Source organism: Mus musculus, chromosome 8, assembly GCF_000001635.26.
Source record: "Mus musculus strain C57BL/6J chromosome 8, GRCm38.p6 C57BL/6J".
NCBI lineage: Eukaryota > Metazoa > Chordata > Mammalia > Rodentia > Muridae > Mus > Mus musculus.
The window spans coordinates 84941759-84969621 of record NC_000074.6 but is presented as its reverse complement, the minus strand read 5'-3'; the positions used below and the strand labels follow the sequence as shown (position 1 = coordinate 84969621).

The following is a 27863-nucleotide window of genomic DNA, read 5'->3' as shown; positions in this document are numbered from 1 at the left end:
GGGACAGCGCCGCGGTCGGATCCATTGCGGCTGCCGGGGGGGTGAGGGGAAGGCGCCGCGTGGCCCGGTCCACACGCTTTCACAAGGGTTGGGTGGGGTGTGCCCTTTCGGACGCCAAGATTGTCTGTGCTGTGGGCTCCTCGCGAGCCTCGGCCACGGGGCGCGTTGGGGTCGGTTGGAATCCGGGCATGGCCCGGAGCCACTTGGCTCCGTTGCTGACTCCCCTAGTGCTCCTAGGTCTGGTGTCCCCTACTCAGATCGACCCAGACTACCAATACTTTGGCCCGCACGGTGAAGGTGATACCTGGGAGCTGCTGACGCTGCAGCGACAAAAGGGTAAACTAGCAGGTGGACGGGAGTTACGCTATGAAAAGGTGTCCTCCCCACCCCAACCCCCGAAGGCCTCACTTGGCCAAGGCCCTACAAACAGACCCTCTCTGGCTGACTTCAGATCCCTGCCCAGCTCAGTGCAGGCTGGGTCTCAAGGAACTGGGCACTTTTTCTCTGAGTGTGATTTCTCGTCTGTGAGTTATTGTTTTGTTTTATTTTGTTCCGTTTCACTTTATTGAAAATTTACAGCCATGCCCCAACCGTACTACCTTTTGTTCTCAACTTCTTGCCCCGCAGCTTCCTTGGTCATCTGATAATTATATTAAACACTGCCTGTCTAATAAACAACCTATTAACATAGTGCTAGAAGGGTGGAGGCAGAGAAAGAAACTGGCCAGTCAGCTTGAGGTGGTAAGAACCAACACAGCTGGAATGACTAGCACAGTTAAAGTCACAGGGACTGTGAGACAGTGAAAAGGGAACAGCAAAAGGCCTAAGGGAAGAATAGGGAAAGGGGATGCCATTTGGCAAAGATCTGCTGAGGAAGGGTGTGGGGCACCAGCCTTTGTGAGTTCATCTACATGAGGAAGTATCAGTGAAGAATTCTGATGAAGGGTTGGGATTGCATTTGGTACTCAGTTGGTGGAGCACTGGCCCAGCATGTCCGAAGTTTTGATCCTTCCCCAGCGCTGCATAATCCACTGTACCCGTACACACCTACAATCCTAGCATTTGGGAGGAGTAGGGACCTGAAATTCAAAGACATCTTTGGCTACCCAAGGACTTGGAGGCCAGCTTGGGGTACATGAGGCTCTGTTGTTTTGTTTTGTTTTTAAGGAAGGAAGGAAAGAAAGGAAAGGAAAGGAAAGGAAAGGAAAGGAAAGGAAAGGAAAGGAAAGGAAAGGAAAGGGTCTTGTAAAACTGTAGGTCAGTGGCTCTTTAGCACTACCTTAAAAAATATATATATATCGCTTCTCCTGAGCATAAAAATTACTTTGTTGCTACAAGTTAGCTCAGCACCAGGGGGTTTAAGTGCATTTATTATGTCAATTATATCATTTAACTTAACATCTGTCAGCCTTGTTAGTCAGGTGGCACTGGGCCTGCTGGGTAGGCCCATGATTAAGTCCCTGAAGACAAGAGTCAACTTTGGATGGATGTCGGGTATGAAGGACAGGGAGTGAATACTCCCAACTGAGCTGGCTGGCGGAGATTAGAGGTGTCAGTTTGCAACTGTAGGCAGCTTACTGCTGTCTTTCTGAAAGGGTGGTTTGCTCTTCCTAAGTCACTGCACAGAGGCAGCAAAGTCTTAAAAATACCAGTTGTTACTATTAGGTTCCTTATCTTTGTCCCTCCCTGGACAAATCCTTTGTATGGTGGTTCACTCCCCAATTGGGTTTTCATGTCCACCCTCCATCTCCAGTACTGGAAGACTCAGTCCTAGGCCCGTGGGGAAAGTGGCATTGTTTCTGCAGCCTGGGCAGACAGGAACGCAGCCGTCAGGTGTTGGGCACGGCACCAGTCCCTGTGTTCATGGACCGAGAGAAGCTGGTACAGATGAGGCCGTGCCGGCAACAGGATTGCTCATCTTGCAGCCTGAAGGACTGCAACTAGAGGCCCTGAGCAGAGGTGAGCAACAGACGGGACATGGCAATGCTAGTCAGAACTGGCTGGCAGATCTAGGGCAGGGACTTAACATGAGGGCGCGGTCCTTTAATCCCAGCACTTGGGAGGCAGAGACAGGCAGATCTCTGGGTTCGAGGCCAGCTTGATCTACAGAATGAGTCCCAGAGTTCCAGGACGGCCAAGGATTCACAGATAAACCCTGTCTTGAAAAATAAAAACAAACAGCAGGAAGAGAAGGAACTGAGGTGGTGGCTGGTTTGAGGTGAGTACTAGGGCCCAAAGTCTGAAGCTTCAGGTTGGCTGGGGAGCAGGCACCTGACTTCAGACACAGGAGCTTTTCCGACAGCCATGGGACAAAGCAGGAAACGCTGGAAGGAGAAAGCCCTGTTGGAGGTTCAGGCCTGTGACTCAGGCACTCCTGAGGCAGGAGAATCAAGAATTCAAGATCAACCCAGGCGATATTTAATAATATTTAAGGCTATGTTTAATTTAATATTTTAGGCTATTTAATGCTACATGAGACCCTGTCTTAAAAAACAAAACAACCCCCCCCCAAAAAAAAAACTTGGTGGCAAGCAGAAGCATGTGATAGAGGAATGATGGGCGTGTGTCTCATTGACCAAGAAGACAATAGAGTGTGCTCGGAGTGGCTAAGGAGTCCGGGAGATGGGAGCTTCCTAAAATAAGGGATAGCAGAAGAGAGGAGGGATGGGGGAAGGGAGGGAAGATACCTGCCTGATGGGTGCAGAGCCTAAACAGGAAGCAGCTGGGGCCCGGCATCTCCCACAGTGGTACAGAAGGCTTTCTTTCAGAAAGATGATAAGGGACAGGTCCTAGAGGCAGCAGTGTCCTGGAGAGCCATTAACTTCAGGAAATGTGAGTCAGAAGGCCTCAGCCTTGTGGAATCTGGGACACTCAGTACTAGGAGCGGAGGTTCTGTGCAGCGTGGTGGGGAGGGAAGGTGGGTGTAGCTCTGTGAGTTCAAGGCCAATTTATGTAGCAAATTCTGGGTCAGCTAGAGAGACACAGTGAGACTCTCCCCCCACTGCCCCCACCCCCCAAACAAATAGAGAGACAGAGACAGATAGCCATTACAAACATGAATGGAGGTAGTAGGAGACCGGGACCCGGTGAGACCAGTGTTCCGCCTGTGCAATGATATTTGATCTTGTAAACCTCCAAAAAATATCAGTTGAGTGAGGGTTGGTAATTCCAGCATAGGAAATGGAGGTAGGAGGATTATGGATAGAAAGTCATCCCAGGCTACATAGTGACTTCAAGGTTGACCAGCCGGGCTTTATTAGTTGTCTCGAAAGAAACAAACCAAACAATCTGCTTAACTACATCTTAATTTCCTCGTTATTTCTCTCTGTACCAGTCACTGAGGGCCAGGCTCCAGCAGCAACGGGGCGGAGCTTGCAAAGTGACCCTGCCCACCCTCCATTACAAACCACGCCCTTGGAGATAGTCCTCAAAGACTACAATTCCCAGGAGAGAAGAGCAGACCAGCGGCGACAGCAGCGCGTGCGTAAACGACCACGCCGGAGGGCGCATCGAGGGCGGATCCTGCGAGCCGATTGGTCAGCATCAAGAGCCACTGCAGTTTTCGCGGAAAACGCGCGCTGGGACCTGCGCTTGCAGTGTTGTTTTCTACAATTGTTGGCTGTCGCAGAGGCAGCATGGATCTCAGCGAGCTGGAGAGGGACAATACGGGTCGTTGTCGTCTGAGTTCTCCTGTACCTGCTGTGTGTCTCAAGGAGCCGTGCGTTCTGGGCGTGGATGAAGCGGGCCGAGGCCCTGTGCTTGGTGCGCTTCCAGGGCCGCGGGCTGGGAGGCGCGTGGGTGAAAGGGGTGCAGTTTTCAGGGAAACCGGAGTGAGGATCATGCTGGGCCTTGGGATCCGGAAGCGATAGTGGGATGGCCTTGGGCCGTGGTGATGATGGCGCAAGGTGGCTTTTACGTACTGTACTCTCTGGTGGGAACCCTGCTCTCAGAACTCTTGACTTGTCCTCTTCCTACCAAGGTCCCATGGTCTACGCCATCTGTTACTGCCCCCTGTCTCGCTTGGCAGATCTGGAGGCCCTGAAAGTGGCAGGTGAGCCTGTGCAGAATGTCTGCACTCTGGGTTCCTGGGTATGTGCAGGGGGGCAGGAGAGATACAGAGGGGAAAGCGGAATCGGGAAACAACCACTTGTCCCCTTTTCTTTTAACTTTCTTCCCAGACTCTAAGACCTTGACAGAGAACGAGCGGGAGAGGCTCTTTGCGAAAATGGAGGAGGATGGAGACTTTGTGGGTTGGGCTTTGGACGTCCTGTCTCCAAACCTGATCTCTACCAGCATGCTTGGGCGGTGAGGCGTCCCTTCATGAGTGGGGGGAAGAGCAACCAACACAGGCAGGCTGCGTCCTGCCTTTGCAATGGTGTGGACTAAACTCTGTCCTTTACCAGAGTCAAGTACAACCTCAACTCCCTGTCACACGATACAGCTGCGGGGCTGATACAGTACGCACTGGACCAGAATGTGAATGTCACTCAGGTGAGCTGTTGGGTTACAGCCCTTTGGTCACCTTCTGATAAAAGGGACTTTAAAAAGTTGAAGTTGGGTCTGTATTAGTGATAGATTGTTAGTCTAGCATGCATGAAGTCCTGCTTCCATCCCAGCACTGCATAAAGTCAGAGTCGTAACACTTAGGAAATGGAGGCAGGAACATGAAGAGTTTATGGCCACCCTTGGATAAAAAGTGAGTTGAGGGCTGGTGAGATGGCTCAGTGGGTAAGAGCACCCGACTGCTCTTCCGAAGGTCCAGAGTTCAAATCCCAGCAACCACATGGTGGCTCACAACCATCCGTAATGAGATCTGACTCCCTCTTCTGGTGTGTCTGAAGACAGTACTTACATATAATAAATAAATAAATCTTTAAAAAAAAAAAAAAAGTGAGTTGAATGTCAGCCCAGGCTACCTCCAGCCTGAACCCTGTTTTTTTTTTGGATCCGTAGCATCCAAAGGTAAAGCCAGGCAAAGCAACAGAAACCTGTCACCTCAGTGCTAGGAGTGAGGGGACAGGAAGATCATGGGTCTGGATAGCTGACCAGTCCACCAGCTGAATTGTTGGGTTCCAGGGTTAGTGCAAGACCTTGTCTCCAAAAAAAAAAAAAGTGGGTCTAGAAAGATGAGAGCTTTGGTCTGCTTGCCTGTCTCTGTGTCTCTGTCTCTGTCTGTCTGTCTTTCTTTCTTTCTTTCTTTCTTTCTTTCTTTCTTTCTTTTCTTGCTCCAGAGCACCTGGGTTGGATTCGCAGCATCCACTGGGTGACTCAGAACAGCCTTACCTCCTGTTCTAGGACATCCTATTGCCTCTTCTGGTCTCCTCAAGTAATACACCCGTACACACAAGTAATACGCCCATACACACACAAGTAATATACCCGTATACACAAGTAAAAGATTTATTTATTATGTATACAGCATTCTGCCTGCGTGTATGACTGCAGACCAGAAGAGGGCATCAGATCTCATTACTGATGGTTGTGAGCCACCATGTGGTTACTGGAAATTGAACTCAGAACCTTAACCTCTGAGCCATCTCTCCAGTCCTTAAAATTCTATATGTTTATATATGGGTATTTTGCTTGCATGTGTGTCTATGCACCACATGAGTTCCTGGTGCCCACAGAAGCTAGAAAAAGGTGTGGGATCCCCTGGAACTGGAGTTATAGACAGTTATGAGCCATGATATGGGTGCTGGGAACTGAATCTGGGTCCTCTAGAAGAGTGCTCTTAACCTCAGCCATTTCTCTAGCCCTGTTAAAGTTAAAAAAAAATTTTTTTTTAATCAGTTGGAATGGCCTAGCTTGGTAGCACATACATTTTTTTTCTTTCTTTCTCTCTTTCTTTCTTTCTTTCTTTTTCTTTCTTCCTTCCTTTCTTTCTTTCCTCTCTTTCTCTCTCTCTCTCTTTCTTTTTCTTTTTTTTTTTTTTTTTTTTTTTTTTGGTTTTTCGAGAGACAGGGTTTCTCTGTGTAGCCCTGGCTGTCCTGGAACTCACTTTGTAGACCAGGCTGGCCTTGAACTCAGAAATTCGCCTGCCTCTGCCTCCCAAGTGCTGGGATTAAAGGCATGTGCCACCACCACCCAGCTTCTTTTTTCTTTCTGTGTATGCGTGCTCTATTTGTATGTATGTCTATTTGCCAGAAGAGAACATTGGATCCCATTACAGATGGTTGTGAGCCACCATGTGGTTGCTGAGAATTGAACTCAGGATCTCTGGAAGAGCAGCCAGTGCTCTTAACCACTGAGCCATCTCTCAAGTCCTGATAACTCATACCTTTAATCCCAGTTTCTTGTTAATAGTTTAATTTTATTTTTGACACAGGCCGTATTATCTCTGGCTGGCTATAGAGAGCCACCTACCTCTGCTTCCAAAGTCCTGGAACTGAAGGTGGGCGCCACCACCCTGGCTTTTAAACAGGTTACTATAGCCTGCCTGGCTTTAGGGTGACTCTTTAAGAGTAACTGAGAATCATGCGTATCCCAGGCCACACACATACACAAGGTAGATGGACTCGAGATGAGGGTCAACAGGAGAGCCTGTGCCTAGCATGCTGGAGGACCTGAGTTTACTCTCCAGCATCCAGGCAGTTCAGTGGATGAGAACATCTGGCAGTCCGAGTTCGGTCTACATGACTTCCACAGCCTGGCACGTGTGTGCACGTGTTCGCATACACCGCAAAAGTCAGATTTCCTTCAAGAAAAACGTTTAGCTGGAAAATTCAGGATTAGAAGCAGATTTTATTTTGATTTCCTACTTTTACTCCCTCCCTGAATGTATGCCCCAACCTCCCTGTCCTAGCTGCCAATTTTCCAGAGTGATTCCACAGGTCCCCTTCATACCGGCTTCTGTCCTGTAGGAGGGTGCAGGGTCCTTTTCTTGATAGTCCCACCTGTTGCCCCCCCACTTTGTTCTACTCTCTGCAGAACAGAGAATCCCTGTGAAATGTAAAGTTTTTTAAGTTAAACTTAAAATAAAGTTTACGTATATGATTGTTGGGCCTATATATATGCATGCATCATATGGGTGCCTAGAGCCCATGGAGGCCAGAAGAAGGCATCAGACCTCCTGCAGCTGGAGTTATGTAAGTAACTGTGAGCTGCCACGGGGACGCTGATAGTGAGACTTCTCTCCAGCCCCTTGGTTTTTGTTTTGTTTTGAAGATTTATTTATTTATTTTATGTATGTGAGTACACTGTAGCTGTCTTCAGACACACCAGAAACAGCATCAGATCCCATTATAGATGGTTGTGAGCCACCATGTGGTTGCTGGGAATTGAACTCAGGACCTCTGGAAGAGCAGCCAGTGCTCTTAACCACTGAGCCACCTCTCTGGCCTCTTGGATTTGTTTCTGAGGGCTGTTACATAGCCCAGACTGTCCTCTACCTCCATATGCAGCTATCCCTTGAATTCCTAGTCTCTGTCTCCATCTTCCAAGTGCTGGGAGGACAGCCTATGTCACCAAGCTAGGTCTGTGTTCCTGGGGGTAGAGCCCAGGCTGTGGGCATGCTAGCCAATACTACCTACAGAGCCATATGTAAGGATTCCAGTGTAGGCTGTTGGTTGCTACCTTGTCCTCGGCCCCCAGGATAGCAGCGAGCATTCAGTGTTCAAAGGCTGTAGCATGATTAGACAAAGCCTATCTTGTTTGAGGCCAGCATTTCTCAACCTGTGTGTCACTTGCTACCTCATTGGAGATTGTGTATTAGATTTCCTGCGTATCAGACATTTACATTATGACTCATGAGAGTGCCAGATTTCAGTTATAAAGCAGCGATGAAATAATTTTATGGTTGGGGGATGGTCACCGCAACATGAGGAACTGTGTTAAAGGGTCGCAGCATCAGGAAGGTTGAGAGCCACTGTTTTGGGCAGTGCTGTGGATGGAACATAGAGAGCTGTTTGCATATTAAGAGGTTCTGCCACTGAGCTATATTTAACCCTGTTAGAATAAGGTTTTGTTTTGTTGTTGTTGTTTTGTTTAATTGTAGGGCTGGAGAGATGCCTTAACAATTAAGAGTACTTGTTGCTCTTATGGAAAAATCTGTGTTCAATTCTCAGCATCCTCATAGCACCTTAGAGCTGTAACTCCATACTCCAGTTCCAATGGATCTGACACCCTCTTCTGGCCTCTGCAGGCACACAAATGGTACATAGGCGTACATGCAGGCAGGCTGTTCTCTTGCGTTTGGAGCTAGGCTATCCTACATAATGAGTCGAAGGCCACCCAGGGCTACAGAGTGAGACGCAGTCTCAAAAACAAATGCCCCAAAACATTTTTTTGGCTTATGGTCTGTGCCTGAGTGCTGACATACACAGGCATGGCATACATGAGATAGCCATGTAGCTCTGCAGAGTAGCTCTGCAGAGTCAGGTTTTTTTCTTGTAACCTGTGGGGACTGAGAATATAAGATCTGAAAGCACCTGTCACCTGTCCCTTCTAAGCCATCTTCCCCAGCCACAAACATTTTATAGTAAATTTAAAAAACAACAACAAACAAACAAAAACCCTGGGGCTGGCAAGATAGCTCAGTGGGTAAGAGCACTGACTGCTCTTCTGAAGGAAATCCTGGCAACCACATGGTGGCTCACAACCACCCGTAATGAGATCTGACACCCTCTTCTGGTGCGTCTGAAGACAGCTAGAGTGTACATATGAATAGTAATAAATAAATCTTTGGGCCAGAGCGAGCAGGGACTGAGCAAGCAGAGTTGACTGGAGCAAGTACGGTTGATTGGAGTGAGCAGAGGTCCTAAATTCAATTCCCAGCAACCACATGAAGGCTCACAACCATCTGTACAGCCACAATGTACTCACATACATAAAATAAATAAATCTGGGCTGGTGAGATGGCTCAGTGGTGAAGAGCACCGACTGCTCTTTCAAAGGTCCTGAGTTCAAATCCCAGCAACCACATGGTGGCTCACAACCATCTGTAACAAGATCTAACGCCCTCTTCCGGAGTGTCTGAAGACAGCTACAGTGTACTCACATATAATAAATAAATAAATCTTTAAAAAAAGAAAAAGAAACTTCAAAAATAAATAAATAAATCTTTAAAAAACAAAAACAAAAAAACCCTCCCTCTAGCACTCAAGCAACAGTGGTAGAGTGTGTGTAAGGCCTGTGAGTCAGATAAAGGATCAAAATGGAAAACAAAAAACAAACAAAAACCAGGGGGCTGGAGAGAGGATGGCTCAGCAGTTAAATAGCATGGTTGCTCTCCACAGGATCCAGGTTCAAATCCCAGGACCTGAGTGGGAGCTTACAATTGTCTGTAACTCCAGTTCCAGAGGGATTGGCTGCTTCTTCACACCACATGTAGTGAACAGGCATACATGCAGGCAAAACACCCATGTACATAACATTGGCTGGTTGCTTAGTGGTAGTATTTGTGTAGCACGTGTGAGGCCCTGGGAGTCCTCAGTAGAGTAGGAGACTGGGTGTTTTATAGTTGTTTTGCCTGCTGTTAAATGACTACATTTCTTTCCCCATGTTTCTGTGTCTGTGCCAGGTATTTGTGGACACTGTAGGAATGCCAGAGACATACCAGGCTCGATTACAACAGCACTTTCCCGGGATAGAGGTGACAGTCAAGGCCAAAGCTGACTCCCTGTTCCCTGTGGTCAGTGCTGCCAGCATCTTTGCCAAGGTTAGAATCCCGCTGGCCAGGGCCCACTCCCGGCACCTCCCTCGTGTAGGGGCAAGTAGATTCCTGTGAGGATGGAGGCTCTAAGCTACTGTCTTGCCCGCAGGTGGCCCGAGACAAGGCTGTGAAGAACTGGCAGTTTGTGGAAAATTTACAGGATCTGGACTCCGATTATGGCTCAGGCTATCCCAATGGTGAGCTGAAAGCCGTGGTTCAGGCCCTCTTGGGAACGAATTTTCTTCCCTTTTCTCCTTCACCACCACCCCACCCTATGTCTTCACCCCTTTTACCCCATGTAACATAAACTTGCCTTTGATTTTCTGTGCAGCCCAGCTGGGGGTGGTGACCCATGCCTTTCATCCCTGTACTTATGGGGCAGAGGCAGGTGGGGATCTCTGTGAGTTCAAGGCCAGCCTGGTCTACAAAGGGAGTCCAGGACAGCCAGTCTCTATTACACAGAGAAAAAGCCTGACTAGAAACTAACTCCCCTACCCCCCACCAGAAAAAAAAAAATTCCATGTAGCCCAGGCTGGTCTCCAGCTTTATTGTTCTTTTCTTTAATTTTTTTTTCTTTCCCCCAGCCCTGGGTATCCAGATCTCTGATCTTACTCAGTAGACCAGGCTGGCTTTGAACTCAAGAGATCTGCCTGCATCTACCCCACAAGTGCTGAGATGAAAGGCGTGCACCACTACCACCCAGCCTTTTAATTTTTAGAAACTTTTATAATAGGAGGCAGAGATTTTCTTATTTATTTATTTAGTTATTTATTTATTTAGGTTTTTCGAGACAGGGTTTCTCTGTGTAGCCCTGGCTGTCCTGGAACTCACTTTGTAGACCAGGCTGGCTTCAAACTCAGAAATCCGCCTGCCTCTGCCTCCTGAGTACTGGAATTAAAGGTGTGTGCCACCATGCCCGGCTCCTTTTTTAATTTTTTTAAGATTTATTTATTATGCATACAGTGTTTTTCCTGCCTGCACGTATGCCAGCACTCCAGAAAACAGCCCCAGGTCTCATGATAAATGGTGTGAGCCATCATGTGGTTGCTGGGATTTGAACTCAGGACCCCTGGAAGAGGCCAGTGCTTTTAATCTCTGAGCCATCTCTCTGGCCCAAAAGAAAATATTTTCAAAAAACAAAATTGGAGCCGGGCTTGGTGGCACACGCCTTTAATCCCAGCACTTGGGAGGCAGAGGCAGGCGGATTTCTGAGTTCGAGGCTAGCCTGGTCTACAAAGTGAGTTCCAGGACACCCAAGGCTATACAGAGAAACCCTGTCTAAAAAAAAAAAAACCAAAAAAACAAAAAAAGAAAAAACAAAATTGGGGGCTAGAGAGATGGTTCAGTGGCTAAGGGCAGCTGCTGTTCTTGCAGAGGTCCAGAGTTCAGTTCCTAGCACCACGCTGGGCAGCTCACAACTGCCTGTAACTCCAGCTCCATCAGAGCCAATGTCCTTCTGGGATATCTGCACTCACACACAGACAAGCATGCATATACATCAAAATAAAAAGCCAGAAGGAGTATGGGCCATGGATTCATTCCATATTCCCTCCACCCTGAGACTCAAGTCCCAGAAATACCCCAGAACCTCTTGAGCACTGGTGCACCACAAAAGAGGGGGTGCTGGGTGGACCACACTTGCCCAGGCTGAGGACCTGGGACAATGTGACTCTTAAGTCAACAGTGGAGGGTGTCTTGGTACTCAAGAAGCCAAAGACACAGACCCTTCATCCCAGCTCGAGGCAGAGGATGGCCAGCCTGGTCTACATAGTGAAACTCCCATCTCAACAAAAAAGAAGAAAATCAAGCAGCTAAGGACACATGTGGCATGTGCCTGTCACCTGACCCCTCTGATGTTGTCACCATTACCTCTGTCTCCCTAGATCCCAAGACCAAAGCCTGGCTGAGGAAACATGTGGACCCTGTGTTTGGCTTTCCCCAGTTTGTACGGTTCAGTTGGAGCACAGCCCAGGCCATCCTGGAGAAGGAGGCAGAAGATGTCATTTGGTTTGTGTCCTGAGAGTGGCTGAGGGAACAGACCAGGGGAAGGGAGGCCATGCGTTCACTCAGCCCGATGGGAAGTGGCCAGTCATCCCTCTCTCCCACAGGGAGGACTCAGAAGCTGAGGAGGATCCTGAAAGACCGGGAAAAATCACCTCCTACTTCAGCCAGGGCCCGCAGACCTGCCGCCCTCAGGCCCCCCACAGATACTTCCAGGAGCGAGGCCTGGAGGCAGCCAGCAGCCTCTAGGAGCCCACGTGTGCACCACCTGCCCTTCTAACCCAGGAATAAAAGCTGTTCAAGAAGTGGACCGAGTGCTTTGTGGCTAAGGTCTGGTAGCAGTGCCTGTGGCCAGCAGCTGATTCATCAAACAAAATAGGCATTTCTAGATTGGTGACGTTTGCTTTTTTTTTAAAGAATGATTTATGTATGTAAGTACACTGTAGCTGTCTTCAGACACGGCAGAAGAGGGCATCAGATCCCATTATAGATGGTTGTGAGCCACCATGTGGTATCACTGGATAGCTCAATGCTGGAACTGTGTAGACCAGGTTGGTCTTGGGCACATTGTGGCACTCACCTGCCTCTGCCTCCCAAGTGCTGAGGTTAAAGACATGCACTATCATAGCCTTTTTATTTTTTTTAATTGTAAAACTATTTTTGTCTTTGTGTGGGTATACACACATGTGAGTATGCACGTGTAAATGCAAGGGCCCTTGGAGGTCGTAGGCTTCAGATTTCTCTGGAGCTGGACTTAGAGAAATTACGGCCTGCTCTGTTGGTGCTGATCTGAACTATGTGCTTTTGACCACTGGCTTTCTCCATCCCGCATATTTTTCTTTGGTGCTCCCTCTTTGCTTTGTCTTGTTTTGAGACAGGGTTCCTAAGTAGTCTTGACTGTCCTGGAACTTGCTACGTAGACCAGACAGGCCTGAGACACAGCTGCAGACTTGGAATTAAAGGAGTTGTATGTATATTTGTGCAACACATCCATGCAGTTCTCAAAGAAGCCAGAAGAGGGCACCAGATCCCCTGCAACTGGAGTTGGAGGTGTTTTTGAGCCACCTTGTGGGTCTTGAGAATCAGGTCCTCTGCAAGAACAGTCATTGTTGCTGTCAACCAGGGAGCCATCTTTCCAGTCCTCTGCCTCCTCTCCTCTTCCTTCTGTGTGTGTGTGTGTGTGTGTGTGTGTGTGTGTGTGTGTGTGTGTTTGCGTGCATGCGCTGTTGTGGTATTGCATACCTTTAATCCCAGCATTTGGAGGACAGGTAGGTAGATCTCTGAGTTAGAGGCCATTCTGGTCTACATAGTTCCACATCAGTCAAGGCTACATGATGAGGCCCTGATCAATAAATCAAAGCCACAAACTATGTTATCTATTTATTTATTTTGGGGGTGGGGGCACAAGTGTCAGGGCAAACCTGGAGGACAGAGGCCATCTTGTTGGAGTTGTTTCTTTTGCTACCATGTGAGTTCTGGGAATAGAATGTAGATCATCAGGGTCGGCCTGTGTACCGCGTTGCTAGTCTCCATTCTTCCCTAAGACTATCATTGTTGCCAAGTTCTCCCCAGGTGTTTTCCCAAGCAGCAGCCATGTCGTATGGCATGGTCTAGGCTGGCAACTTTATTTTGGGGAAGCAAAATAAGTGAGGGTTAGATCATTTCTAGGAAAACAGGTGGGAGGGCCTGGTTTAGGAAGGAAGGAGAGAGGAAGAGAGGGAGATGACTCTGGGTGGCTCCTGGCCTAGGGAAGGGACACGTATTGAAAGCCAAACATTGGCTCGGGGCTGTCGCCGCTGCCGCTGCCACTACCACTGCCTACAACATTTGAAATCCAGGCACGAGGGCGGCGGCGCGCTCCTGGAGAGGAGATGGAGACGTTGAGGCAGTGACTGGAACCTGGAGCTGCTACCCGCAGGACATGACCCAAAACAGAGTGACACAGATCTGTGGCGTTGGCGAAGGTCTAGGAGAAAGGGTGGTGGTCAGGGTTCGAGGAGGTGGAACCTGAGTCTCTGGGCTGGGTCTTCTGGACTAGGTATGGCCTGAGCGGTGGGAGGGTATGGGCATTCCTTTGAGGGGCCAGTCAGTCTGTCAGAGCCAGGGGAGGAGCCTAGAACTGATCGCAAAGAGTTGATAGGAGAGTCAAGAATCAGCGGACTACCCACACCAAGGCTGAGAATGTGGAAGAGTACAGCAAGAACCTATGAACTAGGTACATTAAGATAGTGTTGGGTACTTAGGAAGAGAAATGGTTCAGCCGGTAAAAGCACCAGCAGCTGCTGCAGAGGACCTAGGCTAGATTCCCAGCACCCACATGGTAATTCACAAACCTAATTTTAGTTGTAGGGGAGTCTATAACCTCCTGACCTCTTACAGGCACATAGGTGGTTCACATACAGGCAGGCAAAACACAGAATAAGAATAAATCCTTAAAAAATAAAGATTAGCCCACCCCTTTAAAAGGATTAATCTCAGCACTGGGGAGACAGTGCTAGACGATTGTTAAGAATTCAAAGTCACCGGGAAGTGGTGGCACACGCCTTTCATCCTAGCACTTGGGAGGCAGAGGCAAGTGGATTTCTGAGTTCGAGGCCAGCCTGGCCTACAGAGTGAGTTCCAGGACAGCCAGGGCTACACAGAAAAACCCTGTCTTGAAAAACAAACAAACAAAAAGGGTTCAAGGTCAGCCAGGTGAACATGCTAAGTTTCAGGATAGCAAGAGCTACATGGAGAGTCCCTATATAAAAAAAGTAACTGATTAATTAAAATTAAATTATATCAAGAACCCAGACTGTATTGCATGTCAGTAATCCAGACCATATTACAAAGCCCATTTCCGCCTCCAACCCTCTGTTCCTCACTCACCTGCCCATAGGTGCGGCAGCTGGGCTCACAGCCTCTCTCTCCAGAGGACTGCAGCCAAGTCGGGCCACAAATAAAATCTGCTTGGCAGGTGGTGAACCTGGCCATGAGAAGGGAAGACGGGTTTAAGGCTTTGGAGACAATGGGCTTCTAATGTCCCTCCCTCAGACCAAGGCCTCTTCTCAGGCCCCAATCCCTCAGACACCCAGAGTTTGCAGAGTTTCCTTCTGGGACTTATTGTGTTGTTTGTTTTTTGTGAGACAAGGGTCTGAAGTTAGTCTAGAAGTTATTTTGTGTCTAAGGAGTATCTTGAACTCCTGATCCTCTTTCCCAAGTGTTACACAGGCCACCAACACAATGTGTCCCCCCTCCCTTTAAAAAATGTTATTTTTGGGCTGGGGAGATGGCTCAGCAGGTAAGAGCACTGACTGCTCTTCCGAAGATCCTGAGTTCAAATCCTAGCAACCACATGGTGGATCACAGCCACCCGTAGTGAGATCTGACACCCTCTTCTGGTGTCTGAAGTTAGCTACAGTGTACTTATTTATAATAATAAATAAATCTTTGAAAAATGTATTTATTTACTTGTGTGTGTGTGTGTGTGTGTGTTGCCAACTCCCAGGAGCTAAAGTTACAGGCAGTTGTAAACAGCCTGATGTAGGTGGCCAGAATTGAACTCATGTAGCTGGGTGGTGGTGGAGCCCACCTTTAATCCCGGGCTTCAGGAGGCAGAGGCAGGTGGATCTCAGAGTTTGAGGCCAGCCTGTTCTACAGACTGAGTTTCAGGATAGTCAGGGCTACATAGAGAAATCTTGTCTTGAAGAACAGATAGATAGGTAGGTAGGTAGAAAGATAGATAGATAGATAGATAGATAGATAGATAGATAGATAGATAGATAGATAGATAGATAGATAGATAGATAGATAGATAGATAGATAAGAGATAGAGTGAGTTTGTTGGTTGGTTTGGTTGTGGTTTTTCATGATAGGGTCTCTCTGTATAGCTCTGGCTGTCCCAGAACTCACTCTGTAGTTGGCTGTCCTCAACTCAGAGATACTGAAGGCACTGTAGCAGGCAAACATGTCTCTGGCAGGCCCTGCTCTTCCCCCATCCCCTCTTCCTTGCTAAAAATGAATTACACTCCTAAAGCTAACCACCAGGTCTCTCCTCTTATTTAGCCACTTTCTCCTCCTGAGGCTGACTACCAAGGTCCAGATGTCAAAACATTGAAGTCCAACAATTAAAAGCCCCCTTTGGATCACCTAATTAACATCCTTAATTAAAATTAAGCACCTCATCCTAACATGGGGTTGCCTCTTTTACTGTTGTAGGCCACATCTGTCTCCTCTCTCCGGAGGCAGTCCTTTGACCCTACAAGACAAATATCTCTCCCCCTCCCTTGTTCCTCTTACCTTCTCCCTTGACCTGTCTCCTGTCTTTTGTCCGTTCCCCCCCCCCCCCCCCGCCCTTTTCCCGATCAGGGCAAATAAGTCTCCTTTGTGCTAAGAAGTTGGTCTTGGGGTGACTTTGTACCAACTGAATTTGAGGTCCTTTCAGATATACCTGCCTCTCCCTCCAGAGTGCTGGGATTGAAGGCATGTGCCACCACCATCAGGCTAAAAATTATGTTTGAACCATTTGTGTCCGTCTGGTATGTGTACTAGTACAGGTGCCAGGGAACTTCCGAAGAGGGAATCAGATACCCTGGAGCTGGAGCTACAGGCAACTGTAAGCCTGATGTGGGTGCTGGGACCTGAACTCTGGTCCTCTGAAAAAGCAGTAAGCATTCTTAACTGTCAAGCCGTTCTCTAGCCCAGGCCACCTATTCATAGCAGCTCCTTGCGTTCCCTCTTAGCTTCTCTGCCAGTCAAAAGCCTGAACCTTTTGAAACTTCCTGGTCCACCAGAGCCACTCCTTCACGTTCCTCAAATGCTAGGTCATTCTCAGGCCTCTCCCCTCTCTACCTTGCAGAGGACACACTAGATCTCTTTCCATAGACCCATTCTGGCTCTCTAGAAGCAAACTAAGGCCCTCCGTCCTGCACTCTCCGGTAAGACACGCCCCTGTTCCCGCCTCCCTTACCAAATCTGGCAGAGCTCTGGGCAGAGAGGCTGCACTGGGCGTGCCCCGAAGAGCTGTGGGTGGAAGCGATCGCGAAGGGCTCCTTGAAGTTGTCCCAGGAAGAATTCACATCTGGACGCGGGAGAGACAGGGCAAACACCGCGCGATCCTCAGGGGGAGTTAAGGGTCTAGCCTTACCAGGCTAGGGCAAGTAGAGCAGAGAACAGGGGGGCAGGCTAGAGGACACAGTACTCACTCTGGGCTTGGTGCCCCGCAGCTCTCTAGAAGGCTCTCTGGTCTGTCTATCTCTGCAGTACAGCAAGGCACTGGCACTGGTGGTGTCTGTGAGCCAGGAACTTGGATCCTTGGGTATGATGGTAGAACCGAGGACTGAGGGTGCCCTGACAACGGAAATTCTATCAGCTGCTTTCCCAGAGAGAAAAGCCTTACAGATGTTTCTCTGCAGTTGGATAACATGGCAGGAATCTGTAATCCCGGACTCTTGGGAGGCTGAGGCAGGGGGATCTCAAATTCAAAACCAGGCTAGGCAACTTAAAGAAATCCTGGCTAAAAATAAAAGCAAACCTGTAGTGATAGTTCCGGAATTTTGGTTTCTCTTAAAAAAACAAATATTTTAAGAATATGTTTTTGTTTTGATCCCAGGTGTGGGGTATGGGGCTGCTTCAGCCTGTCCTCGGCAGCTGACTGTGATATGTCTCGTGCTGGAGCAGAGGCCCGGTTTTGCCAGATGCAGATAGTTTCTCCAATTGTGTGATGTTTAGAATTCTGGGAACTTTTCAGAGGGTAGATACATTCTCGGCCCCCAGAAGTGGTGTGGTGGTTGTTGGTTGGTCAGGGTGTGGTAGTGGTTGTGGTTTGTTAGTAGCCGTGGTCAAAGAAAGAACAAAAGGAAAGAAATTAGACTTAGAGGTCTCAATTTCTCTCGCCCCTCTATCCTTCTTTCTCTTCTATCTAGTGATAGAGGATTAAAAACCAGGGGGGTAAAGGGCGGGAAAAGAACCGACAAATTAACAAAGACCACCTCTAAGCAAAGAAGAAACAAGAAGAAAGGAATTAGATTCAAGTCTCTCTCTCCCCTCTATCCTTTCTCTCCTATCTAGTGGTAGGGGTGAAACCAGGGGGATTAAGGTCGAGAAAAAGAAGAACCCACACAGTAGCAATAACTAGAGTTAGGGTATAACTCTTAGTGGTATAGCAGTTGCCTAGCACGTGAAGGGCCCTAGGTTCAATTCCCATCACTGGAAAATTCTTTTTTTTTTTTTCTGTGAAATGTAGCTTCAAGCAGTATTATGTATCACTCAAAATAATCAGGTTATATTTGCCTGTGTTTCTAAATGGCATCATAATGTCCACAACACCTCTATATCAGGTCTGTTATTTCTTATTTCTCCTATGTCTTTATTTACTGGGGTTTGGACCTAGGACACTACCCATGTTAGGAACACTTCTACCACTTAATTTTTAAATTTATATTTAACCAATGTATTTATTGTGTGTGTGCCACACTGCTCATGTGCCACTGTGTGAGTGTGAGTGTGTGTGTGAGTGTGTGTGTGTGAGCGTGTGTGAATGTGTGTGTGAGTGTGCATGTGTGAATGTGAGTGTGTAAGTGTGAGTGTATGTGTGTAAGTGTGTGTGAGTGTGCATGTGTGCATGTGTGTGAGTGTGTGTGTAAATGTGAGTGTATGTGAGTGTGTGTGTGTGTGTGTGTGTGTGTGTGTGTGTGTCAGAGGACAGCTTGCAAGGGCTGGTTTTCTCCTTTCACAGTTTTCAGTCCAGGGATCTGACTCGGGTAATTGGTATTGGTAGCCATCACTTTTACCCACTGAGCCATCTCATCATCCCTATGTATGTACGTACGTATGTATGTATGTATTATTTAGTGTTTTGACACAGGGTTTCTCTGTGTAGCTTTGGCTGTCCTGGAACTCAGTCTGGCCTCTGAGCGTTAAGATCAAAGCCACCAACCACTGCCCAGCTCCTAATTGTTTATTTTGAGACAGAGTTTCATGTAGCCCAGCCTGACCCCCAGCTCCCCATATAGCCGAGGTTGGCCTGCCTTGAAATCTTAATCCTCCTACATCCACCTTCCATGTGCTAGGATTACAGGTGGGCACCACCTTGCCTAACACCCTGCCTAGGTTATCTGATTTGCTTAAGGTCACAGAGCACCAAAGTGTGGATTTGGGATTTGAACACAGCAGTCTGATTTGACAACCAGACTCTGGGCTGTTAAAACCAGCAGTCATCACTAGCCCTGTCTGTCCACCTTCTATTACCCTAAGCCCTCTTACAAGGAAGATATAAGTGGGGTTTCTGAGTGTTAGAGGTGACAGAGAATGCTCACCTGCCGGCTGCAGCTGGCCTGTGCGCACCTTGGCTGCCAGTCCAGGGTGTCCCCAGGACCTAGTCTGCAGTGGGTGACTCCATCCACAGGCCACCAAGAAGATCCAAGCCAGGATCGGTCGCAGGGCCCAGACCAGGCCGCTGTGTTGAGAGTGGCCTTCGTGGGCCATGTCCACCTGAGACAAGAGCCAGCTGATAAAGAGGGACGAGGGATGCCTTCCTTCTGGAGATTTAAGTTGGCACTGGTAGGTGCCCGACAGCAATCGTTGCCAGGCAGCACAGAGGATGGGCCATAAATGAGGAGGCCAGGCAATGGCCAAGGCTCTTCAAAGCCTACGGGGATTCTCCAAGAGCCCCTCCCACCAGATTCATCTCTTTCATTCCACGGATTAAAACACCGATCCCATGCAAACAACCTCTCACGCTCTTTGTCCTCTGCTACCAACTTCCTTCAGAGTCACGGAACCACCTCAGCTCTTCCAAGACCCTCTTCCACCCAGGACTTCCTTTCTCTCTTTGCAGCACCCCGCCCTCCACTCCTTTCACGGTCACCTCTCGGTTCTCAATCGGCTTAGGAGCTTTCACCCAGGGCTGGACCTTTTAGTACCAAGCCGGACTGTGCAGGGCTGCGGTTCTGCCGCTAGGGTCCAAAAACTTCTGGGCAGAAGAAGGTAAATGTATGGGAGACTAGATTCCCGACGCCCCACCCACTGCCACTCACCTGTTAGCTGGCTGGAGTCTAGGGGATGCTCAGACACCTCAGAACCACCGAACCAAGGCCAGTCAAGAGCCGCAACTGAAAGGGGTGTGGTTTGGTTAAGAGGCGGAGACTTCCAAAGCCCCACCTCCACAACCCTAAAACAGGTGTACTTGGGACTGGTGCATTTATATCTACAAGCTTTCCCTATGCTAAACTTGAGATTTAAGGTCTCCGTCTCTCCTCTCTCTCTCTCTCTCTCTCTCTCTCTCTCTCTCTCTCTCTCTCTCTCTCTCTCTCTCTCTCTCTCTCTCTCTCTCCTCTCTCTCCTCTCTCCTCCCTCCCTCTCTCTCTCTCTCTCCCCTCTCTCTCTCCCTCCCTCTCTCTCTCTCTCTCTCTCTCTGATCTGTGATTCCTAAATCTGTGTCTCTTCTGTGTTGTGGAGAGGACGTTTCTTGGGTAGGTATTTTCATGTGTACGCTGGTGATGCTTCTGTGTCTTTCTCCAGTTTTTTGTAAATCTGTGTCCTTTAACATTCTGTCCATGAATTCAAAAGACATTTATTAAACACATACTCTGTACTGCGTTCTGGGTGATGCACTTGTATACAAGGCATAAAAATCTCAATCTTCACAGAATTAACACAAGATGGAGAATCAGGTGGGGGAGGGGGAAACAGCCCTGGAGAAAAAGGTAGGGGTATGCATGCACTTTCATGGACCTGTGTTGAGCTGATGAGCTGTGTTGGAAGAGATATGTGTCTATGTATTAGGAGGGAATTGTGCACCATTGAGCATCCTTATGTACTTGCATTTGATGAGTGTCTGTCTGTGTTTCTTAAGTATATGTTTATATTATTGTAGGGTATATGTATATATGTATATGTGCCTATGTATATATATACTATGTGAATCTGTTTGCTGGATATTCACAACTATATACATATGTTTTGTGTGATTCTTTTTGATGATTATGTGTTTGTAGTTTTCTTCTTTTTTATATTTTACTATTTTTAATTATGTATCTATGGTGTGTGTGTGTGTGTGTGTGTGTGTGTGTGTGTGTGTGTGTGTGTGTGTGTGTGTCTATCCATATGGGTCGGTGGATATGAGTATAATCATCTGGTGAAGTCAGACTCCCTGATCAGATCAACCAGAGCTGGTGTTGTGAGCTGCCTGACATGGGTGCTGGGAACTGAATTTGGGTCCTCTGTAAATGTGGTATATTCTCTTAACCACTGAGCCATCTTCCCGACCTCTTCTGTGAGGTTTTGGAGAACAGGTGGAGCTTTATTTGAGAAGTGTGCACAAGCTGGGCAGTGGTGGCGCACACCTTTAATCTCAGCACTTGGGAGGCAGACAGATTTCTGAGTTTGAGGCCAGCCTGGTCTACTCACTCTGTAGATCAGGCTGGCCTTAAACTCAGAAATCTGCCTACCTCTGCCTCCCAAGTGCTGGGATCAAAGGCATGTGCCACCATGCCCAGCTCATATGCATGTTTTAAAAGTATATGCATCCATCCTTGTAGAATATGTATACCACTACCAGAAATGTGTCTTCCTCCTATCTCAGTGTACAGCAGGCATTTCTTTATGACTTATTTAGTTATTTTTTTAGTATGCCTTGGGAGGGGCTATCTGTGTACTTTACTGTAGGTGCCTGAAGAGGTCAGATATCTCTGATCACCTGGAGCTGGAGTTATAAGCTGTTGTGAACTACCCAATGTGGGTTCTGGGAGTCAAACTCCCATCCTTTGCATGAGCAGCAACTGATATATATATATAAAGTTTAAATTATTTTATTTGTATAGGTGTTTTGGCTTCATGCATGTCTGTTTTCATGCATACCTGGTTTTCAAGGAGGCCAAAAGAAGATATCAGATCTGCTGGAACTGGAGTTATGAATGGTTGTAAGCCACCACATGAGTTCTAGCAATCAAACCTAGGTCCTCTGGAAGAGCAGCCAGTGCTCTTAATGAATGAGAAGTCTCACTGGGCGTGGTGGCGCACGCCTTTAATCCCAGCACTTGGGAGGCAGAGGCAGGCGGATTTCTGAGTTCGAGGCCAGCCTGGTCTACAAAGTGAGTTCCAGGACAGCCAGGGCTATACAGAGGAAACCCTGTCTCAAAAAAAAAAAAAAAAAAAAAAAGAAAGAAAGAAAAGAAAAGAAAGAAAGAAAAAAGAAAAGAAGAGAAGAGAAAAGAAGAGAAGAGAAATCTCTCCAGCCCCAAGGATGGGATTTTGTTTGTTTGTTTTTGTTTTGTTCTTGTTTTTTTAATGTCTTTTATTGATGAACTCCCATATTGCCAAACCCTGTTCTACACTTGCACACAGCACATACTCAGTAAATGTTGAGTAAGGAAATTAATGAATTAGTAATGCCTTCCCCTCTGGTAAGATAGCACTGTACAGCCCAGGGTGTAGGGAACTCCTGCCTCTATCTTTCTGTGGTCAACAGTGGCATTACAGAGGCCCCAGGAACCGAGTTACAGGACCCATTTTTTGTCTGGGCTGGGCCAGGGTCGTTGTGGGTCATATTTATCCTGTTTGTGGGTTTTTCCTCCCGCAAGACCCTGTGTACACACGCGCCCTCATTTCATTCAGGGTGTTCATATTTCAGCACCGTGGACAGTAGCACGAGGCCAGCACCTTGGACAGCTTTTCCGCCCCAGAACCTGAGAAAAATACAAGCCGGGAACAAAAGACAGTACAAGCAAGAGACTCATTGAGATGGCTATGCTGACCAAAAGAAAGAAAGAAAGACACAGACAACAATAATACAGGCAAAGGTGCAGACGTGAGGATCAACCAAGAACACACTGACCCAGACCTCGTTGTGGTCCCGTTGTCCGGCAGAGGTCGCTCTAGTCCAGAGACCCTGCCCTCCAAGACCTTGGGTCAGTTACAGGCTGCCACCCAAGGAAAGAAAGGCCTTCCCGTTCTGTCTAGGGTTCAGATGGTGTTCTCTCCAACTCTGAGAAGCATGGTCTGGTTTGGGCTCAGCAGAGTGATTACTGGGGGCGGAGTAAGAATCGCTTCATCTGCCCCCTCCCCAGCTACCAGCTAATCGCTCTTATAAATATATCCTGACCTGGCCTGACTCCTTAATCCTGATCATGAGGCTGAGACTCTGGAGGGGATGCAAGACTTGAGGGGCTCTGCCCTGTGGGAGGCAAAGGAAGGAAGTCTGTGTGTATATATACGTTTTTCTAAGGGGGAAACTCCCATGAGGTCCAGCCTCTTGCTTGAACACGTGACTCTGGAAGAATGCATCAGTGGAGATCTAAGGGTGCCCTGGGGTGGAGACAATTTCCCACAGAGAAGAGAATATTCCTTCGAGCCGTCCCGTTGGGGGGATAGTCTTTCCAGGGTTCCCAAATATGTCACCTATTGGATCTTTGAAGAAATGCCGCCTCAGGACGGGAGAAATTGAGATGAAACGTCATCTTTCAGACATTATCTCTATTAGGAGTGATTTTCAGGGTGAGGGAACAGTTCTTCATAGCAAATCACACGCTTGTGAGAATGTGTCTCCTGTGTGTGTGGGGGGGGGGTGTCTCTAGTCGCACCAGGAATTCATCTGTGAGAATAACTCCCCTAGGGATCTTTCTTGGGTTGGAGGGTCTGTGAAAGAGACTATCTTGATAGGGTCTGTCTCCAGCATGCCTCCCTTAGGGACATCTGGAGACTCCACCCACCCAACCCCGTTTACCCGCCCCCCCTCCCACCGGACCCCCAGCGCGGGCAGCGGTGGCCAAAACCCGGCTCCGGCTCCCAGACGCAGTGACGGCGCCGGGCCCGCCCCGCTTCGCTCCGCCCCTCCGGGCCCCCCCTCGCCGGCCGCCGCCGCGGTCCCCGAGGCTTCTCTCTCCCTCCCTCCTCCCTCCTCCTGCCGCCGCCGCCTCCCTCCTCCCCCCGGACCGAAATCGCCGCCGCCATGGACGATTCTGGCCTGATCCGCCGCCGGAGGCTGCAGGTACGCTGCAGCCCGGGCTCCAAGGAGGGGATGGGGTCGGTGCCCTGGGGCGGGGCCGAGCAGAACGCAGGAGAACTTGCACCAGGGGTCGGCCGTGGCGCCCCTTCGTACTGCCAGAGGATGCTCTCGGCCGAAGAGTGCTGTGTCCGCGAGTCCTGGCAGCGCGGACCCCGCCCCTCAGGCGTCGCCCCGGTATCCCAGAGGCTGCTGGAGGGGCTGCATCCTAGCGCGCCCCCTCGAGGATGGCCTGGGTGGCGCCTGGCCCCGCCGGAGTCGGAGGGAGAGGGGGCTTAAGGTTCTTGCCTAGGCACCTGGCCAGTCTAGGGGTGAAGGTGCAGCAAGAAAAGTTATTGCCCCAGGGTTCGAGCCCCTCGGGGCCACCACCGCTTCAGAGCTGTAAACATGTTTGTTCGTAAGCCTCTCCCCTCACCACCTCCAGAGCCCTTCCTAGGCTTGCTACTGAGTCCTCCATTCACCTGTCTGGCCACTAGGACACTTCCTACTGCCCTAATTGGACAGGCACCTAGACAGCCTCCCCACTTCCCAGTCCACCTCCTTCACTACAATACTCCCACCACACACACACACACACACACACACACACGCCCGCGATCCTTAAGTCCAGCCCAGCTTGTAGGTGGGCGGGAGCGATTTTTAGCTCCTTGCAGTCTTCGAAGATGTTGGTTTCCAGGCTGCGCAGGCGCAGGAGCCGTGAGTCCACTGCAGAGTGGGATACTGAGGGCTGTTGGAGTGAAGGGGAAGGCTGGAACAAATCCAGTCCTCTGGAGTTCCCACCCCCAAAGTAGGTAGGGATTTTGAGGCTGAGATGGTCCTCTGAGATTTGGTGCTTGCCTTTCTGAGTTCATAAACTAACCTCATAGGTGAAATGATCAATGCTTCCCTCCTAGAGCTACCTAGAGGCCGGTCCTTCTGAGCCTGCTTCTAGTCCAGAATTTAGATTAAGTTAAATATGAGCTCAGTCTTTTGTCCAGTTCTAGGCTCCCTTAATGCACCATTTCTAAGATCAAGACCACGGAGAGATGACCGATCAGTAGAGCAGGGGAAAAGATGAGACTCAAACAGTAGGAAGGGCATCCCGGGAGGCTGGTTGCTGCTGAAGCAACCTGGTTAGAAAGCTAATTTGCTTTCAAACACAATCTCAGAGTCTAGACTTCTCGACATCTTCCTCGCTTTCCCTCCTGCTCCCAGGGTAGGTAAAGAGTATGAGTCTTGAGTACGGGAGCGAGCTGCGGCAAAGCTAGAGTAAGTACTACAGAGGCTAAGCGGGTCCATCCGCTCCTCCTGAAAACGCTGGAACTGGGCGGGGCCTGAACGGGGTGTGTCTTGGTCCTCGGAACCGGCGCCGAATCCCATTGGCTCAACGCCACGCGGGACTTTGTCTCTGCCGCAAGACTCCACCCCCAACCCCTTAGATTACCGTTTACCCACTTAGCTCAGGAGGTGCTATACAGATAGAGAATCCCTGCTCTCCGGAATGCGACCACCTGTGCCTTCCGAGCTAACTAACCACTTTAACAATGCCTGGGTCCACTCACTCGCATCGGTTCCATCGCTAAGCAAAAGTCCCACTGTCCCTCAGTGCCAGAGAATCGCCTATGTGGAGTTAGGATCCTTAAATAAGAAGAGCTGATTGTTCGAGTGTCCTGCTACACACCCTATGGGGAAAAGCAAAATTGTTTTGCAGACGGGGGAGAGGTGGCGTTTGTCTGACTCCAAAGATCTGAATTTCTCTTCTTTCTTTGTATCTTTTAATGTTTTTGAGATAGAGTCTCACTGTGTAGCCCTGACTGGCCTGGAACTCACTATGTAGACCAGACTGGCCTCAAACTCACATAGATTTCACTGACTCTTACTCCCCAATACAGGGAGGATCTAAATTTGTCCCTTTTCTCCGCTCTGGAGTGTTTATGGGGAGATTGCAGGTGAGGCCCATTCCCACGACTTCTTTCCGTGGTATTTAAAGATTCCTTACAGCTATCTGACACGTTAAGTAACAAAGGTCTGGAGCCCTTGGCTCCATGGCTGAAAAGTCCAGGTCTTGGTTTTGCTAGGTCCATTGAGGTTGCCTAGTGTGGTAAGCAGAGACCAATTCAGCCTAAACCTGCCATTACAAGAGAGAAAATCTGGTCTGGATTTCTGATGACTGTGGCTCCCATCCAGGGCAAGACTGCCATTCAAACATGCCCTATCTGAGTGTCCTTTGCCCATGAAAGTGGTAGGGTCCTCTGAGCCACTTTCTGTAGTGTGACATGTCTGTTTATAACTCTTGTTTGTTTGTTTGTTTGTTTGTTTTTTGAGACGGGTTTCTCTGTGTAGCCCTGGCTATCCTGGAACTCACTCTGTAGACCAGGCTGGCCTCAAACTCAGAAATCCACCTGCCTCTGCCTCCTGAGTTCTGGGATTAAAGGCGTGAGCCACCACACCCAGCTTATTTATAACTGTTATAATTTACTACTTTAACATTTTGTTTTAATTTTTACTCAAAAAACTTTATTACTATTTTTAAAAATTTATGTGTAAGGATCTTTTGCTTGCATGTATGTATGTATGCCTGTGCACTACATGTGAGCAGAGACCATGGAGGCCAGAAAAGGGCATCAGACCCCCTCAGTTGGAAGTGCTGTGAGCTGCCATGTGGGTACTGGGCATTGAATCTGCGTCCTCTGCAAGAACAAGTGCTCTAAACCACTGAGCCATCTCCCCAGCTGAGAGAGAGAGAGAGAGAGAGAGAGAGAGAGAGACTGTGTGTCTGTGTCTCTGTGTGTCTGTGTGTGTGTGTGTCTGTGTCTGTGTGTGTGTGTATACGTATGTAAGCATGTGCCTTTGCCCATGAGTGGAGGTCTCAGGACAACTTTTTTTTTCAAAAATTTATTTCTCTACTGTGAGTACACTGTTGCTGTCTTCAGACACACCAGAAGAGGGCATCAGATCCCATTACAGAAAAAGAAAGAAAGAAAGAAAGAAAGAAAGAAAGAAAGAAAGAAAGAAAGAAAGAAAGAAAGGAAAGAAAGAAAGAAAGAAAGAAAGAAAGAAAGAAAGAAAGAAAGAAAGAAAGAAAGAAAGAAAGAAAGAAAGAAAGAAAGAAAGGAAAGAAAGAAAGAAAGAAAGAAAGAAAGAAAGAAAGAAAGAAAGAAAGAAAGAAAGAAAGAAAGAAAGAAAGAAAGAAAGATCCCATTACAGATAGTTGTGAGCCACCATGTGGTTGCTGGGAATTGAACTCAGGTCCTCTAGAAGAGCAGCCAGTGCTTAACTGCTGAGCCATCTCTCCAGCTCTCAGGACAACTTTTAACAGTGGATTCTTTCCTTTTACTCTGTGGGTCCTGGGGCTGATCACTGGATCAAGCTTGTTGGAAATGCCATTAGCGCCGAGCCGTTTCTTCTGGCCTGGATTTAACTACTACTGGCTGAGCATATACCATATACCAGGACCACCCTAAAATGATAAAAATCTGCGTCATCTCAGAGGCTTCTAGGAGACTGGAGCACTTGGGAAGTTCATTTGTCAAAATCAAAAAAGTCAAAATTGGGATTTGAAAGCTGGACTTTCTTGTCTGAGATATCATAGAAAGGATTAGGATATATACCTTTTTGTTGTTTTTGCACATGTATGTGTGTGTGTGATGTGTACGCATGTGTATTTGTATATTCATGTATGTGTGGAGGCCAGAGAATGATACCAGATGTCTTCCTCCATCTCCCTCCTCTGTTTGTTTGTTTGTTTGTTTGAGACAGGGTTTCTCTGTGTAGTCCTGGCTGTCCTGGAATTCACTCTGTAGACCAGGCTGGCCTCAGACAAGATTTGCCTGCCTCTTCCTTCCAAGTGCTGGGATTAAAGGCACTGCCCAGCTATACCCACTGCATTGTTACTGAACCTACTTTGCCTAGGCCTGAGAAACATTATTGGCAAGATTGTAGTTACTAATCTCTTTGCTCTCATTTGAACAAGGTTAGAGACAAAGTAACAACTTCATCCTCTTTAACATTTTTTTAAAAAGATTTACTTATTTCAGGCAAGACTGGCCCACTCTTTTAATCCCAGAACTCAGGAGGCAGAGGCAGGCAGATCTCTATGAGTTCAAGGCCAGCCTAGTGAGTGAGTTCCAGAACAGCCAAGGCTACACAGAAAACTTGTTTCAACAAAACATAACAAAAATTATGTATGTATGTATGTATGTATGTATGTATGTATGTATGTATGTATGTATGTATGTATTTGTACCATATTTG

General features: G+C 48.2%; 3 protein-coding genes across 9 annotated transcripts in view; 2 read left to right on the top strand and 1 right to left on the bottom strand.

Moving 5' to 3' along the window:
• Positions 1-23: 23 nt before the first annotated feature.
• On the top strand, positions 24-13012 carry Rnaseh2a (ribonuclease H2, large subunit). 4 transcript variants are annotated; one of them, XM_011248497.3, is made up of 10 exons: positions 24-336; positions 1754-1959; positions 3335-3762; positions 3980-4051; positions 4179-4305; positions 4404-4491; positions 9518-9655; positions 9759-9846; positions 11533-11656; positions 11758-11956. In XM_011248497.3, the coding sequence occupies exons 3-10, from the start codon at positions 3636-3638 to the stop codon at positions 11897-11899; spliced, it is 906 nt and encodes a 301-aa protein (XP_011246799.1). In that variant the 5' UTR covers positions 24-336; positions 1754-1959; positions 3335-3635; the 3' UTR covers positions 11900-11956. The 4 variants fall into 4 exon arrangements, with proteins under 4 accessions (XP_011246799.1, XP_011246800.1, NP_081463.1 ...); XM_011248498.3 differs by having other exon boundaries at positions 24-524; NM_027187.4 differs by lacking the exons at positions 24-336; positions 1754-1959 and having other exon boundaries at positions 3546-3762; positions 11758-13012.
• Positions 13013-13015: 3 nt separating this feature from the next.
• Rtbdn (retbindin) lies at positions 13016-22631 on the bottom strand. 3 transcript variants are annotated; one of them, NM_001357326.1, is made up of 7 exons: positions 22470-22631; positions 19666-19740; positions 18946-19120; positions 16834-16978; positions 16599-16709; positions 14519-14615; positions 13016-13616 (listed from the first exon to the last, which is right to left on the bottom strand). In NM_001357326.1, the coding sequence occupies exons 3-7, from the start codon at positions 19112-19114 to the stop codon at positions 13395-13397; spliced, it is 744 nt and encodes a 247-aa protein (NP_001344255.1). In that variant the 5' UTR covers positions 19115-19120; positions 19666-19740; positions 22470-22631; the 3' UTR covers positions 13016-13394. The 3 variants fall into 3 exon arrangements, with proteins under 3 accessions (NP_001344255.1, NP_001344257.1, NP_659178.1); NM_001357328.1 differs by lacking the exon at positions 22470-22631 and adding an exon at positions 21488-21632; NM_144929.3 differs by having other exon boundaries at positions 18946-19740.
• Positions 22632-23444: 813 nt separating this feature from the next.
• Mast1 (microtubule associated serine/threonine kinase 1) overlaps positions 23445-27863 on the top strand; it is a 34325-nt gene continuing 29906 nt past the window's right edge. The window contains exon 1 of one of the 2 annotated variants that reach the window (XM_006531217.4): positions 23445-23615. In XM_006531217.4, the coding sequence (XP_006531280.1) occupies positions 23577-23615 (39 nt within the window). In that variant the 5' untranslated portion in view covers positions 23445-23576. The remainder of the gene's footprint in view (positions 23616-27863) is intronic. The other variant, XM_006531216.4, reaches the window with a different exon arrangement.

Bases quoted from the DNA above. Each gene is read 5' to 3' on its own strand.
- Rtbdn (NM_144929.3), bottom strand. From the start codon at position 19,114: ATGGCCCACGAAGGCCACTCTCAACACAGCGGCCTGGTCTGGGCCCTG. The intron at 14,616-16,598 runs GTAAGGGAGGCG...TCTCATGGCCAG, and splicing joins CCAGAGCTCTGCCAGATTTG to GTTCACCACCTGCCAAGCAG. The intron at 13,617-14,518 runs GTGAGTGAGGAA...CCTTTCTCCTAG, and splicing joins GCTGCCGCACCTATGGGCAG to ACCTTCGCCAACGCCACAGA.
- Rnaseh2a (NM_027187.4), top strand. From the start codon at position 3,636: ATGGATCTCAGCGAGCTGGAGAGGGACAATACGGGTCGTTGTCGTCTG. The intron at 3,763-3,979 runs GTGCGCTTCCAG...CTTCCTACCAAG, and splicing joins GGGCCGAGGCCCTGTGCTTG to GTCCCATGGTCTACGCCATC. The intron at 11,657-11,757 runs GTTTGTGTCCTG...TCTCTCCCACAG, and splicing joins GAGGCAGAAGATGTCATTTG to GGAGGACTCAGAAGCTGAGG.